Source organism: Amblyomma americanum, chromosome 1, assembly GCF_052857255.1.
Source record: "Amblyomma americanum isolate KBUSLIRL-KWMA chromosome 1, ASM5285725v1, whole genome shotgun sequence".
NCBI classification, from domain to species: Eukaryota; Metazoa; Arthropoda; class Arachnida; order Ixodida; family Ixodidae; genus Amblyomma; species Amblyomma americanum.
In genome coordinates, this window is record NC_135497.1 from 205,202,047 (window position 1) to 205,218,940 (window position 16,894).

At 47.3% G+C, this 16,894-nt stretch overlaps 1 protein-coding gene across 1 annotated transcript in view; it reads right to left on the reverse strand.

Moving 5' to 3' along the window:
- LOC144114527 (integrator complex subunit 8-like) overlaps window positions 1-16,894 on the reverse strand; it is a 96,883-nt gene that overhangs the window by 72,047 nt on the left and 7,942 nt on the right. Inside the window, exons 6-7 of the mRNA XM_077648332.1 lie at window positions 10,361-10,546; window positions 6,988-7,080 (exon numbers count right to left, since the gene is read on the reverse strand). Of these exons, the coding sequence (XP_077504458.1) occupies window positions 6,988-7,080; window positions 10,361-10,546 (279 nt within the window). The remainder of the gene's footprint in view (window positions 1-6,987; window positions 7,081-10,360; window positions 10,547-16,894) is intronic.

Genomic DNA, 16,894 nt, shown 5'->3' on the forward strand with positions numbered 1-16,894 from the left:
TAAGCAGCTTGCTTGTATTTGAGTTACCTGTGACTGCTTATGTCATGTAAATATCGCTTCTTCCACAGTCTCTATGTACCAATAAACATTCTTTCCTCCAAAGAAGAAGTCTACATTCAGTGCAAGCACTTTTCATGTGGAAAACAAAAAGTTTAAAGAGTGGCCCACCACACATGTTGGTGTCGATTCATTCGATGAAGAAATAGCAAAAAAAAAAATAGAAAACTGCAGGATGATGTAGAACCAAGTGGTAGTATAACAATGCCGAATGTTGAAACCCATCCAGCTTTCAACCTTCGAAAAGCCAACTAACTCACCGAACAGTTCATGCTGTGCATCCGGAAAAATCATCACAGGAAAATCCGTTTTGTGCACATAGCATGATACTGCTGAACAAGGCAGAAATCAAAAATACGAATCCCCCACCAGAAGGAGCTCCTTCACCATGTGAATACTTCAAAAGTTTCTGTACTGGCTTAATCTTCGAGAATTTCACATAACAAATTTTTAGTTAACGCAGAAAGCTAGATGCTGTGAACTCAAGGATGGAAATCTGGATACTGGGAATGCGGTCGCCCCAACTCTCACACGCCACCTCTCATATTAGCCAGTGCTTGTCTTCAGCTCACTCAAGAATTCCACTTGCATAGGACCGCACACTGGCTCTCACACATGGTGAAAAAATAACAACAGAGGTACAAGCTGTGTGTCATGTCATTCTTACACACCAATACAGCTATACTTCAGTAAAGACGAGCTCTGTTTCAAAGTAGTTGATATTAAATTAAATTTTCAAAGAAATTGCTTGAATAAGCATTTTGCATCTATAAGTGGCACTGATTTCATTTAGAATCATGAAAAAAACAACGATAAAGAACAATGGAATTTTGTTGAATTACCCTCCTCCTACATGTGCTAGTCTCAGGATATCCGTTTTTTATATCGAACACTTTTACAGTATTTACCAGCGTAATTTGCACACTTTTTTTTTCTAAATTAAGGCTTCAAAACGGGAGCACACAATTGCGCAAAAATTTTCCAAACCCACTCTACAAAGGTCATAACGCGCAATATATACTGTATAGTGCCGCCTATAAGTAGACCCTCCCATCTCGCACCCCTCGCTGAGCAAAAAAAACAAAACAAAAAACGTTGACTCCAAATATAAGAAGCATAAGTTCACTGGGAGCACGTCTGTGCCAGCAGATGAGAATAAACGTCTCCCGTGAAGTCTTCCCTTACAATATATTGCCAATATATATATATATACGGAATTCGGTGAGTGGTCCAGCCACCACCGGCACCACAGCCGGAGCCGTACATCATGTACAGCGAAGCCCTACAGACACCGCAGCCGGAGCCGTACATCATGAGCTACAGTGAAGCCCAGTGGAGACCTGCGCCAGTGCCACGGGCATTCCGCCCTACTGCCGAACCAACCTTTCCCCTGTCGAGCTGCGTGACCCGCGCCCTGTTAGAAAAGCGGACGTATGGCGCACACCCAACAACTGGCCACTATGCTACCACTGCGGGAAGCCTGGTCATGTCCTCCGCAACTGCCCATACCGGCGGATGGGATTAAGAGGATTTCCCCCGAGCGCACCTTGACCACGCTATGGCGAGAGACCGCGAGACATTGAGAAGTACCTAGCCGATCATGTGCTGCCCTCACCGTCTCCACGACGTCAGTCTAGGTCACCGTCTCCAAGACGAGTTCCCAGTCATGCATCATCTGCTGGCCAATTCAGACGCACGTCCCCCCGCCGGGAAAACTGAAGACGGCGGCCTCCAAGGGTAGGACCGCCGCTGCTGCAGAGAGTGAACAGCCTCCATCCGACGGTTGTATGCGACGACCCGAACGCCGACGACCCCAGCCGCCAACCTCGAACACGATCTCACTGCCGACCGCAACGACGATGCCACCGACGACCGCGTCGACGACCACACCGATGACCTCACCGACGACCCCATCCACGACGGCACCAAACACCTCACCGACGAGTTGTCAAAGAATTGTTTCCGCCGCCGAAATTCTTGTTGCCACCGATGGCTATGACGTGTCAGCACTCGTGGATACCGGAGCCGACTTTTCGGTCATGAGCAGCCACCTAGCCACGACCCTCAGAAAGATTCTAACACCTTGGCATGGGCCGCAGATACGCACAGCTGGTTGCCATGTGGTGACGCCGGTTGGCGTCTGCACCTGCCGTATAAATATTCGAGGTGCAACTTTCATTGGCTCCTTCGCCGTGCTACGAGACTGTTCCAAAGAACTAATTCTCGGCATGGACTTCCTTAAAGAGTACGGGGCGGTCGTCAACCTGCATGAGCAATTGGTATCGTTTTCGACACAGCGAGCCGTTGCCACAGACCCCGAGCCGCACAGAGCAGCACTACGCATCTCTGACGACCACACAACGATACCGCCGAGAGCAAGCAAGTTTGTCACAGTCAAGTGTGATACCAGCTTCGGTACTCGGGGCATTGCCGAAGCGAACATGTCGCTGCTACTGTCTCGGCAAGTTTGCGTTGCTCGCGCCCTTGTCGACCTTGTTCACGCGCTTTCCGAGCTCTTAGTGACCAACTTTAGTAGCGAACCCCAACATTTGACGAAAAACACAGTGATTGCCCATTTTGAAGAACTTGACGAGCATGACGTCCAATGTGCCTTATCCACAACGGACCCCGGAACAGCGGAACAGGACACGGCACCAGCCATTACGATCGACGTGAACCCTGACCTTCTGACCAATCAGAAACGCCGCGTGGAAAGCCTTATTGACTCTTTCCGCGACTGTTCTGCGTCAACCTCTAAGCTTCTTCAGACGCCAATAACTAAGCACCGCATTATCGTCGATAGTGAACAGAGACCACTATGTCAGCGTCCTTATCGTGTTTCGTCGAAGGAACGTGATGCCATTCGCCGCCAAGTTGCCAAAATGCTCCGCGACGACGTCATACAACCATCGACGAGTCCCTGGGCATCACCTGTTGTTCTCGTCGCAAAGAAAGATGGCAGCCTACGGTTCTGCGTGGATTATCGACGTCTCAATAACGTTACCAAAAAGGATGTATATTCACTGCCGCGCATTGATGACTCATTAGATCGCCTCCGCCATGCTGCCTACTTTTCGTCACTCGACCTTCGTAGCGGTTATTGGCAAATCGAGGTCGATGAACGTGACCGAGAAAAGACCGCCTTCGCTACTCCTGACGGATTGTACGAATTTAAGGTGCTTCCTTTCGGCTTGTGTTCAGCCCCTGCAACGTTCCAACGTATGATGGACACCGTACTAACTGGCCTGAAGTGGCAGTCTTGCCTTGTGTATCTCGACGACGTCGTGATTTTCTCCGACACGTTCGAGGAGCACCTGAAACGTTTGCGTGCTGTTTTCGAGGCCATTCGTTCCGCAGGTCTGTCTCTGAAGCCTGAAAAGTGTCAGTTCGCATTTAGGGAGCTCAAGTTTCTTGGCCACATTGTGAACGCTCAGGGCGTTAGCCCTGACCCAGAAAAGACGGCCACCGTTGCCGCATTTCCCCAGCCAACAGATAAACGAAGCTTGCGGCGTTTTCTGGGGCTTTGCGCCTATTATCGGAAGTTCGTTGAAAACTTCTCCAAGCTCGCAGAGCCACTGACTCGCCTGACAAAAGACTCCGAACCCTTCTTCTGTGGCCAGGATCAGGAAACAGCTTTCACGGAACTTAAGGCCCGCCTCCAATCTACGCCTATCATTGGCCACTTCGACGAGAAAGCCGCCATAGAACTGCACACAGATGCCAGCAACGTTTGCCTCGGTGCGGTGCTTGTGCAGTGGCAAGACGGTGTGGAACGCGTGCTCGCATACGCAAGTCGCACTTTGTCCCGTGCCGAAATGAATTATTCCACCACGGAAAAGGAGTGTCTCGCTGTTGTGTGGGCAATCACCAAATTTTGTCCCTACTTGTACCGCCGCCCATTTCGAGTCGTCACCGATCATCACTCCTTGTGTTGGCTTGCAAACCTCAAAGATCCGTCGGGGCGCCTTGCACGGTATAGCCTTCGGTTGCAAGAGTTCGACATCACTATCGTGTATAAGTCGGGTCAGCAACATAGCGATGCAGACTGTCTCTCCCGAGCTCCTCTTCCGTGCCCACCAGATGCGCCCGACGACGATTCTGCTTTCCTCGGCGCTCTCACCACATCCGACGTTGCCCGCCACCAGAGGGCCAACTGCGAACTGCTGCCTCTAATCGAGTACCTCGAAGGAACCGCTCCGTCTCCGCCCAGACTCTTCTCTCGCGGACTTTCATCGCTTTGCTTAATAGATGGAGTCCTCTACAAGTAAAACTACGGCCCGACCGAAACTGCGCATCTCCTCGTTGTCCCAACCGCGCTTCGTCAGGAAGTTCTCGCTGCGTGCCACGACGACCTTTCTTCTGGCCACCTTGGTTTTTCCAGAACATTAGGACGCCTCCGCCACAGGTACTACTGGCCTCGGCTTGCTGCGGTCGTCCAACGCTACGTTCGAACCTGTCGTGAGTGTCAACGACGGAAGATACCGCCGACAAAACCGGCCGGCCTTCTGAAGCCAATTGATCCACCGCAAATCCCATTTCAGCAAGTCAGCATGGACTTAGTGGGCCCATTCCTAGTGTCCTCCATGGGTAACCGGTATACTGATGTTGCCACGGACTACCTCAGCCGCTACTGCAAAACCAAGGCTCTTCCCCGTGGCACCGCTGCTAAAATTGCACAGTTCTTTGTTCGCCACATTGTGCTTCGCCACGGCGCCCCCGCGGTTGTATTAACTGACCGGGGCACTGTGTTTACCTCGGCTCTTACACATGAGGTCCTGCGTCTCAGTGGCACCAGTCATAGAAAAACGACTGCTTACCATCCTCAAACGAATGGTCCGACTGAGAGGCTGAACAAGACCAATGCAGATATGATGTCTATGTATGTCGACGCTGACCATCACAACTGGGATGAAATACTCCCTTACGTCACGTTTGCGTACAACACCGCCCTCCAAGAAACGACGCGCTTCACTCCCTTCCGTTTGGTGTATGGCCGGGACGCCCTGACCATGCTGGACGTCATGCTGCTCCCAGATTGTGCCCCTTCGTCTGTCACCGGCGCTGACCAATTCATTCGTGATACAGAAGCCGCTCGCCACCTTGTCAGACAACGGATTTGACACCCGCAGAAAACTGACGCCCGGCATTACAACGTCCGCCACAGGGAGGTGATTTACCAACCCGGCGAGCACGTCTGGGTATGGAGCCCTTTACGTTTGCGCAGGTGCTCTGAAAAGCTTTTGCACCGCTACTTCGGCCCTTACGAAGTGCTACGTCAACTCAGCGAGGTGAACTATGAAATGTTTCCACAAGGAGTCGTCCGCTCTTCTCGACTGCCCAAGTCTGAAGTCGTCCACGTGGCCCGCATGAAACCGCCCGTTTCATTACGCCGTATTACGCCCGTTAGCCATTGTCGGAGTTCACATTCAGTGCTGCCACCACACGCACCTTCGCCCTTTCGGTGCCTCAATTCTATTTTTCCCTTTGCCGGAAGCATCGAGGCGATGCCTCTTGAAAGGAGGGGGGCAATGCCACACTGCTCACATTCTGCGAGCGCCGCCATGCGGCCGAACAGCATGGCTGGGCTCGTGTGGAAGCGAAGAAGATGACGTTCCCGCTCGGACGCGCGCTGCTGGTCTTCTTGGCCTTTGGATTAAAAGCCCCCTTTTGTGTCGCTCTACGTTTGTCGGTGACAATATGCGCTTCACCTCAGTGTATTGTAGTCGTTATGGAGAGCACGAAAGAGACGCAACAACGACAGAACGAAGCAAGGAAGAGAGAACGCGCTCAAGAGACGCCAGAAGAGCGCGCCACAGAACTCGAGAAGCGTCGTAACGAAGATGCGGCTAAAAGAAATCGTGCCACGTCCAGCAGTGACTCTTCAACTGCGGAAGAGACCGGTTTGAGTTCTCGAAAGCGTCGGAATGAGACGCTGCGTAGACGACGTGTCGAGGAAATGAAGCTTTTGCAATTCAGCTAGCGTTAACCACAACTAAACCACAGCCAATTTTTTTTTTAAATACGGGTAAAAAGTTGGAGGTAATTCAGGGGTAAAGTAAGTGCCGTTCGGGGGTAAAGTAAATGTGGTAATTAGGTCTGGAAAAGGTTAGGTCTGGAAAGGGTTAAGAGGCTCGCTAATGCCTTGGACTGGACAGCTCTGTCAGCCTTCTGACAGCATGTGTAAAAAAGTCGAAGGGGTGTAAATGGAATGAGACACCAGTTTCAGCATCAGCTGTAGGTGTAATGAGGATGTGGATTATTGGGTCACATCACAATTAATGGTTCACACGACCCATCAGTGTGAACAATGGACGTATGGGTGCATCAGGAAGTCAAGGCCAAGTCAGGCCTACAGCCTTTTGCTTTGGTTTCCCCTTTAATTTTGAAAGAAATAAACAACAAACACTAAAAAAAACCATACATTTGAATATTCAACAGAATATTTAACTGACAAGGTACAAGCATGGGCATCTTAAGATTTGAAAATGCGGTAAAAAGGCTGAAAGAAAAAGGGATGGCTAAAAAACTAGGTGAAGATATTGAAAAGTTGCTGAATGGAAGACGTGGTTACTTAATTTCAAAGTAGACTGCCTCTTCTGTAAGTAGGTCAGTTGACAAGTTATTGACACAAGTGGCATCACGGTTTCAAACAACGAAGGCTTAATCTTTCTCTCATGTACATTTTTAGCAGTACCTTCTTAAAATCTTCGTCCTGTCGAGGACGGGAAGGAAAGATATGGAAAGGCATTTGCCCCTTCATTTAAGAAGTGCTCTTGCCTTCCCATATCCACCCTACACATTCATGGGAAACTACTAAAAAAAAACAGTGTCCACTCTTAAATGCTGTGCTTAAATACACTAGCCATCATGACAGTGACCTATGAAAGGTCTCAGGTACTGTTTCAGCAGCAATAACACATAGTAGCTCACCTTGGAGTGGAGAGAGAGAGCAGTTTCAAAAAGCTCCCCAGCCCGCCTGTAGTTCTCCTTGTAGAAATGAAATGCACCAAGTTCATACGACACCTGAGGGAGTAAAAATGCATACATTAAGCTGTTTACCAGTAAAACACTGGTGTGACTAGAAATATAGTGACTTGTGCGAGGGTTCCTCAGTAAAGCCAAGACAGCATACTATACCAGACTACTTTGATCAGCCAAGACAGAATCAGTACCACTTTTAAATTGTGTTAATTACTTGTGCTATTTTATCAGCGTAAAACACCTTGCATTGACTAAACACTTAGCTTTAGAAGATGAGAAAGAGTGAAGTATGAAGAGGATGAAATTTTTGGTCAGCACTGACAAAAGTTCACCATGCATACTGAGTGGCAGACAGTGTTGCCAACTTGTGGCAACAACTAACTGCCAAATGGCCAATGGAAAGAGCCAAAATGTAGTCGGAAAAGTAAAAGAAGAGTCATAAAAAGTCAAACACAAAGAAAACATTTCTAAGCCTCCTTACAGTTCCTGTAATCAAAACATTCACCCCCTTTTGTGTATGCCACACTGCCTGGCAGTTCTAAAAAAAAAAGAGTACCCCCAATGGTTGAAAATCGAAATAAGCGCATCCACCGTACCAGTGGCAATCGGGTGGCCCCAGGTGCCTCAGGTTCTTTATCGAAGCATAAAAATCTGATGCACGTTACGATCTAAGCAATTGCACTTTCTTTCCAACCGTGAAAAACAGGTGTGCGTTATAAATTAGGGTGCATTAGAATCAATTAACTACAGTAATCCTTCGTTATAACGAAATCGTTTTACTCGAAATATCGCTTTATTCGAAATTTCTTCCCGCCCCGACCTAAACACATGCATTTTAAGCCGCACTAGTGGAAGTGCACGAGCTTGACCCGACTAGAGTGAAGTGGCGAGCCTTTTGCATATGCAGTGACAAATTAATACCGCCGACGCACTAGCCTCAGGCAGGCATAGAACAGGCCACAAAAGTACCAAACCTACGACTGATGACCCCAGCTGTTTACAGCGGATGCGAACGGAAGCATGCCCGAATCAGTCGCAGTCGCATCGCTGGTGTCCCCCGTGATAGAATCCAAACGAAAATAAAATTTTCGTGATGCTTTGCGATGCCAGAAAACTGCGGTCTCTTGGATGCCGAAAAAGTGGCCAAAAGACCGCGGGCAGACTTGAGCCGTAGTATTCCAAGGGGTGCGCTCGGTGAGCAAAATTTTACCGCTCTAAAGAAAATTTCTCGCGCTGAAACGTGCCAAAAAGCATAAGAAAAGTGTCCCTCCGATTATGAGCCCATTCACGCTTGCGAGTCACGAGCGAGGTGAGCTTTCGGCAACGAACTGAGCTGCTCCCTGGCTGCCGTAGTCGTCGCTCAGCCTAACCGTTTCACATCAGCCAAAGCAGACGAAACTCTCGAAAGTGCGCGAACAACGTCATTTCCGAGAGTGTTCGCTTCAAAAGAGAAGGCGACTCGCAGGTCGTGCTTGCAAGAGTGAACAACGGTGTTGCTGAGCTGCTGACTGGTCGCACGCCCTTTGCCGTGTTCGACGCGAGGAGCTACGTTAACAAATCGGGAAGACGACTTCGTGGAAGCCGGTCTAGAAATTTGCTTGCCGCTTGTCATAATCAGCCTGCATCGCAATAAAACACCACCCCTAGCTTCGTTGCACTTTTGACGGTGCAAATCGACCGTTAAGTTGCCGAAAACACGAAAAATCCGAGCGTCTCCAGCGGCGAGTCAGGCTGTCAGCATGGCAGGTCAACGCAACCACGGTGTTTCCCTGGCGATTTTCTCGAGCCAGTCATGCTTGATTCACACCATCCGACTAGACAAACATTCTAAATGCGTGGTAGGGTCATTGAATTTTGTTCGTAGACATCTGTCAATGGCGCGGACGCAACGCTGTGCGAACACTGACACCCGAACCGTAGAATTAGCACAGTGCCGTCGACAACAGTGCGCCGAAAAACTCAATTGCAAACTTCACAGCTGTACACCTCGGGAACAAAACTGCCCGTAATCATGTGAAGCCCCTACCGTTCAGTTTTCACGATCGCGCTGCGTACCTACAATGAGCGGCTAATCGTCTTTTGAGCACAACAAACACAACATCAGACTCGAGCCACAGTATTTCCATGACCCCCCCCCCCCGGTTTAAAAGCGGCCACTGCCTTCGCGATTCGAAATACGCCCAAGGTTGAATGCATGGGCGGCGACTGTGGCCTCGTGCAATGCTTGGTCAGATTAGAGCAGGGGTTGCACGCGCCCGGTAAGAACTTGAAACAGTCAAAGCTCACTGCCTTTTTTGCACCTGAATAAAGTTTTGCTTCACTGAATGCATTGTATTTTGACTTCCTCGCCGCTGCGGCGCAATTAAAGCTCGACTGTTTTAGATTTTCTCGGGTGGTCGCTTATATCGAATTACCGCTTAAACGAATTTTTTCGTAGTCCCGCTGACTCCGTTATAACGAGGGATTACTGTATGGTGTTTGAGCACTTGTGGAACTGACAAAAGCTTATGCCGAGTCAGCACAGTGCAGACTATCCCATCCCTTATATACCTGCCGCTGCAGTGTTTCAGTGGTTATGGTGCTCGGCTACTGACCCAAAAGACGCGGGTTCGATCCTGGTTGCGGTGGTCGAATTTCGATAGAGGTGAAATTCTAGAGGTCCATGTACTGCGCAATGTCAGTGCACGTTAAAGAACCGCAGGCGGTCGAAATTTCCGGAGCCCTTCAATACGGCGTCCCTCATAGCCTGAGTCGCTTTGGGACATTAATCCCCATAAACCAAACCAAACCTTACATAACCCCATGGGATCTCAAAGAGCTGGTAGAACTCATTTGATCAGCAGCAGCAAAATTTGTACATAAGCCAGCATACAAGGCAACTCCTTTTGGTGAAAGGTACAAGTTGCTAAGGCTACTCCCTTGCTTTTCTTCAAGATGGTAAATTTGTGACAAAGTTCTGTAGCATGCTTGCCAATTGCCATTGGCCCAAAGGCAACCATGCGACGTGGATCATAAACTTAGATTATAATTCTTAAAAAGCAGTCTTTAAGGTGACACAAACCACATAACACTTGCCAGTGGCTAATGACATCTTGTCTCAAAAAATACATCTGAGCAAGCACATCACTGCAGTAGTCATTCCTTTACTGCCCACCTCAACTTCCTCTAGTTTCCATATTTCTCATCTTGTTAACGCTGCTCTCATTAATGCAGTCGTGAAACAGCACTTAGCAGTTTTCCTGAAAAACTGTCACGCAAATATAGTAAAGAGATGAAACAAGGCTTGCAAGTTAGCCATCAAAAGAAGGCAGGCTCTGCTCACCTGACAGCAGACATCATCTGCAGTGGCAATTACTCCCTTCTCCCAATCATGTTCTGGGTCCAAAAGTTCTGCTTTGACAACAGAGAAGCTCTGGGATGTAGGAACTCGCACGCTCAACCCGCCTGTCGCTCGCCGAGACAGAAGTTTCTCTAGAAAAGCTACTGCTTCTTCCACTTCCTCTTCACACTGCAAGCATGTAAAGAGCAAGCAACATCAACATCCTGATCCAGCACACTGTTAGCAAACAGCTGAACTCTTTTTTTGCTACACCCATTCAAAGTGATCAATTTTGAATGATGGTGTAAAATCGGGCATTTAACATATTAGTGACACTTTCAAGTAATGCAGTTATGGTCCAGCCAACTTGAATTTGGGAACAATTTTTGGAGCAGAAAAAGTAGTACTTTGATGCAGTTTTGTGAGCAACACTGTATCAGAACTATAATTTTGAAGCAACCCTGGAGCACAACAAATGGAGTAATGGAGCCATTCATAAAAGTTTCTTAGCAACGGCATTAAGTTCAGTGAAGTCTACCTATAAAAAAACCTACACTAAGAAGCTATTCAAAACAAACATTTTATTGATGTTGGCATTCTGCATGCAAGTTCAGAAAAGTGTACTTTAGTAAAAACCCGCAAATCATACATGTTCATCAGCATTTTTTTTTAGCTGTACTCAATGCTGCCTGCAATTCTTTTCAAGTTCATCAAACTTGGAAAGTGCATAGGCAAGGTTCAAATTTCTATTTTCTAACAAAGTTTGTCGCCAATGTATGTGCTCCAAGCTTTTGCACTTTAAGACAGAAGAGATGATTTTTTTCAGCACTCTTTTCCACTCAAAACATTTTGGACATGGTTCTACAGGGAAGTCACTCAGTCGCAAAACCACATTCATTGCACTTGTCTGGCTGTGCACGAAAAGACTGCTGTACAAACAGCCAGTGCCAAAAGCTCAATACTATGTCAGCGTACTGCATTTTCAGGCAATCTCTAGATATGTAAATTCTACATGCAAAAGAAGAACAGTACATGGAAACCTAAACTAAAACTCAATTCCTGCAGTTCACTTCTGCATAGTTTCACAATGTCATGAATAGAATGAGCCTGATTAATTTTACAGGTGTCTATGCATGGAACTTGGAAGAAGTCACAACGAGTCATCCGGAGCTCTTTATATACAATTAAGACGCCACCCAAAAGAGTGTACTAAGACAATGACAGTAAAAATACTGATATAGTAAAGTCTCGTCAATTAGGAAATCAAGAAAACTCATACGAAAGGCGAGGTCCCGGCCAATGCCCATGCAAGTCTATGGCATATGGCATCACATGCCTGTTAATTTGGATGCAGCTGAGATCACATCGGTCAATTCAGACAAACTCCCGATGGGCAAGGAGGTGTGGGGGGGTGGGGGGAGCCGAACCGTGGTATGACGTGCAAAGGATGTGATCATCCAAATATTCTCAAGCCTGACTTGCATGGTACAATGTTGCCCGTGCACCTTTGACTTGCATGCAATGGCCGGTGTGATGTTGGTCCGAGATGCGAGTCTATGAAAAATAGGCCCGCTGGCATGGTGTTGCTTTCACTTTTCTGAGTTTTGCACCCGTGCGTGGCGATGGCAGCTATAAGCAATAGCTGCACGCCTCTGGTCTTCTTTTTTTCTTTTTTCAGAACAAGCCTTGCTGTTTCAGTACCGCTGCATTTCTTTTGCTTCTAGCAGTATGGTCCTTCCGTTCTACCTGTGCGTCAAAAATGCGCACTCGTCACGCACTGTTCACGACTATTGTGGTGGAGCCTCCTCACGTGCAATGACTACACTTGTGGGGAGGTCCTGCTACTACTGCATCACACCGTCCAAGGAGGCTGCGGGGGCCTTTGCTGTTTTGGGGCAGTTATGGTTCGACACTCTCAGGTTTGCGCACGTAGTAAAGCATTGACTGAACACTGAGAAATCGTCGTAGCCATGCTGTTTCCATCTCAGAAACAGAGAACCATAGCCCTGGTTTTTCACTAAATAAATATGCTATTATGCGAACTGTTTTGGGCAGTTTTTTTGGGAGTTATTTGTCAATTCCGACCTTTGGAAAATTCAGACGTTTTTCCTAGTCACTATAAGTCTGCATTAACGAGGTTTTACTGCACTAATTTCACACCATGCAAGGCATACCAGGTCAGGCATAAGCAAGAAAGTAGTGCTTTTAGGTAAGAGCATGCTGATAATAGGACCTCAAACCAAGAACACCAGCAAATCAGAACTTGCGCCTGCACACGCATGACAGTTTACAGCTCTAAAAAGGTTCTATGTTTACCCACATGTGCTGAAAGCTAATTACTAACGTGTCCAAGTTGAGCATTTCTAAGAGCAACTGAGAAAAGAAATGCGGTAAATGTAAACTTCAATGGCATACACAGCCGCAGTCACTACAGCTTGAAGCGTCAAGTTTTGTTAGCTGCACGCACATAATACGGCTTACTTACTGCAACATTTTACTGCTGGCCGCCACAGGCACTTGGGATTGTCAGCCACAAAAACGTTTTCGAATGTTGCTGAGTGAAAATAAGCACTGCTCCGAATATATATATATATATATATATATATATTTTTTGCAAGGGATCTGCTTCATTTAGTGCAGCTCAAGTGTATTTTTGATCACTCTGCAACTTTTGGAGTAGAAAGACAGGGAAATGCAGATTTATGGAAATAGTGCAAATGAAGCAGCTGGAGCACCAATGCGTAAGCCATCCTATGCACACCTGCGAAATTGTGCTTAGAGGTTGGAGTTTTCAGTTTGAACTGAAAAGAAAAGAGAAGTATGCCGGATTCATTCCTTTAAATTCAGTTCTAAAAAAAAAAAATCAGTGTCCTTGATGACCATGAACTGGCTTCTGAATAGGAGTTAAACTCAGTCACAGAAGGAAATTAACGAAGTTCAGAAGCCATTGGAGTAGCGAGACAACGGTATCATTGGAATAAGTAGTGTGGTTGTGCATCCTGAGGCATTACTCCACAAACTCGGGACACATGCCATTGCAGACTGTGAAACTCCCTCGTTGTAAAGTTTCGTCTGCTAGCATACTGCCACGTACTTACTATCATCACTCACCTAAGGCCATTACATGGTTAAGTAGGGCTTTCCACTGCACGAGAGGATCAGAGCAATCAGCGCATTAGTATCAAGTTTTTAGAGCAGAACTTCTAATAACATTTTGTCTCACAACCTGATCATTCAGTTTCCAAAGTGTTACTTAAACAGCAAAAGCTGTTATTACTTCAGTTACACAAATGGGCTTCTACTGCACGAGGCGGATTTAACGTTGTTGACGGCGGAACTTATCGCTGATCCATCAGAGCAACTGTGGTCAAGACCCTTTCTCACCCAGAAGAGCCGAGCACCAGGCCGGGGGAAATCTTGTACCCATTAAAAACCGGTGGGTACCCGGCGGCACTGGGGATCGAACCCAGCACCTCCCGAATGCGAGGCGGATGCTCTACCACAAGGCCACCGCTTCGGTTCACAAATGGGCTTCTACCGCACGAGGCGATTTAACGTTGTTGACGGCGGAACATATCGCTGATCCATCAGAGCAACTGTGGTCAAGACCCTTTTCCCAAGCATCCCACCCAGAAGAGCCGAGCACCAGGCCGGGGGAAATCTTGCACCCATTAAAACCGGTGGGTACCCGGCGGCACTGGGGATCGAACCCAGAACCTCCCGAATGGTGGCGACTACCTGCCACGGTGGCCAGGTGGAGAAAGGGAGAGAGGGAAATACCTCTCTTCACTTTTAGGGGAGAGAGGGAGCGAGAGAAGGTGGGAGGCTATGGGTGGCCTTGTGGCTTGGGAGGTTATGGCGAGAGCGGAGGAATGCGAAACCGGAAGGTGGCTACTATGGGAAGAACCCAGAGGATGGCCATCATGGAAGGAGGAAGTTATAATAAGGGCACAAGAATGTGCAGTCCGAGGGCAGTTCCATGGCAGAATGCAGGGCTATATGGCTAAACTAAAGCTATAACAGCTTTAAAGCTGTATCAGTACGCTTAGCTAGTTGGTCTAGATTATATTGTTCTTAATGTTATCATGCAATATTTTCTTAATTACAACACAGACAATGTGCATTTGGAAATAAAAATTGATGCACTTTGAGGTAATCATATTATTTTCTCCCAGTTTTCTTGTAACATTGCGCGTCCAGCATAATGAGCCATTTTTGACCTGTCTGTGTAAAATGGAGTGCATTTCTCACACTTTTCTTCCAGTGCAATGTATTCTTGGATGATGTGCTTCAATGAAGCTTCTTTCTAGTGAAAGTGTATCAGATAGACCCTACACTATGGGGAGGTTATATCATGAAGAAAGTTGATTGGGCTTGTGTACCATACCTGGTAATGTTTCCAGTAAATACAGCTCACAGCATATATCCTCATATCGCATTATCAACGGTCCAATTTTTTGTGGTTTATACTACAGAATACTGTAAATCCTACCTAATTTGAACTGACTGGGACCGCGGAAGATATCCAAATTAACCAAGCATGGAAAAAAAAAAAAAATGGGACCCAGGAAAAAATTTTGTTGCCGGAATGCGGTACCTTTATTGGACGAACTTTGAGATTACTTAAAGTAATCAGAGATCACGGAAACCTAACCCTCAACCACAGCACACTAAACAAAGAAAAAGCACTGGCCAGCGTTGTGCACAGTCAACTCGTTGCGGACATGGAACAAAAATGGTTGCATCATGGGACACACAATGACGCTGCCACAGATGGAAGGAGGTGCTCTGATGCAAGTGCCGCTGCTAGACGCTGCCTTGACATGCGTCGAGACTACATGACACTGCAACTGGCATCCCCTGTTGTATTGAAGTGAAGCACATCTCCTCTCTAGGCGTGCTTTTGGTGGTCTGGAAGCTGTACCATGCTGTTTTCGATGCAGGGAGTACTGGGGCTGCGACACTTCACATCAGGCACCAGCACTGCTCTGTGGTGCTGTCTTGCGGCTCCGAAGGGTCGTCACTTCACAGGGTTTGCAGCAAAATAGGGATTGGTCATGCCCACAACACTCCAATTTTCGAATTAAGTGGACTGGTGCAGGCCAAGGGTTTAAATTATCCAGTAAAATTTACATTAGAAATTACGAGACCATAGAAATTATTTGAATTATCCGGTATTTAGAATTACCTGACCTCAAATTATACAGGTTTTATTGCACTGTTCTGGAGGTGCAGTGGGTGACAATGGGGTAGCAGAGGTGCTTCAGAAGTGATCCAACCCTTAACTATACCTCACTTTTGGTTTCAGTTTGCTCACGTTCCATAAGACGACCTTTTCTTTTTTTAGAGTGCAGCTCTGAGCGCCCATTCATGAGTTGAGCCACGTTGCTGTCGGTGTAACCAAGTGAACGGGAGTACCACTGCTCGCTCATAGATGGCACCATCAGCACTGTCGTCCATCACCCCTGCATGAGTGGAAGTAGGGTGGCTAGGGGAGGGGAGGTCTGTCTGGCACGGCACGCGCCCACACGCACCTATGTGCTGCCTCCTCACAGTCGTACCACACTCCGCTTCGTTGACGGGTGGTGCTGCGAAATGTGCTGCATGCAATAGATTGCCTGCATCGGCCATGCCACTCACAGCATTATCTTCCTAGTATAAACCATCTGCTTATATAATACAATACAAAATAGCCTCAGCCAGTTCTTTCTGAAGAATGAGCGAGATAACTAGTGGAAATACTTCGTATGCTGCTGCTGCTAAACAAGCTGCTTGAGCAGAGGCTCAGTGCCGCTGACGCCAAAATCTAGAGGTGCATGCCGCCGCGGAGAGGACCCTGCCGTTCGTGCCACCAAAGCACAAACTCATTGCCGCCACCAAGAGGACCCGGTAGTTCACAGTGCTGAAGTACAGGCTAGGTGACGCCTTCGAGAGGATCCTGCCGTTCACGCCATCGAAGCATAAGCTCGTCACCACCACTGAGAGGACCTTGCCGTTCGCACCACCAAAGCAGACAGAGCTGTGCTCAAATTTCACATTAGGGAGTATCATAATCGTCCATAGAATTTTTTTCACCTCTCTGTGAAATCTCTCAAAATGATGGAACCGCATCGAGTATAGCATCTTAAACAGATCACATATGGAAATGGCATTTATCTTGCTGATGTATCGATTGATGATTTCTGCATGAAAGTGACAGTGATGGTTCCAGACATGACATCCATTCAGCAATTTCATAAGAATATGTTCAAAACATTGAGCCTATGTTGATTCCTGAAAAGCCTAAACATAAGCCTCAAGTCATCGAGAAGTATCAAAACTGCATGCTTCGCTACAAAAAGTGCTTAGCTGAGCATAAGATTAGTGTTTTTTGCAATGCCTATGAAGTGCACCTGTACTAAATTTATAGCCTCTCCAGGGACTGCTTCAGTGAATAGCACAGTGGTCGCAGGAACAAACTTTCTTTTTTCTGATTAGGAAGTTTTACACAAAGAAAATCACAACTTTCCATAATTTCAGCTACAAAATACAACACAT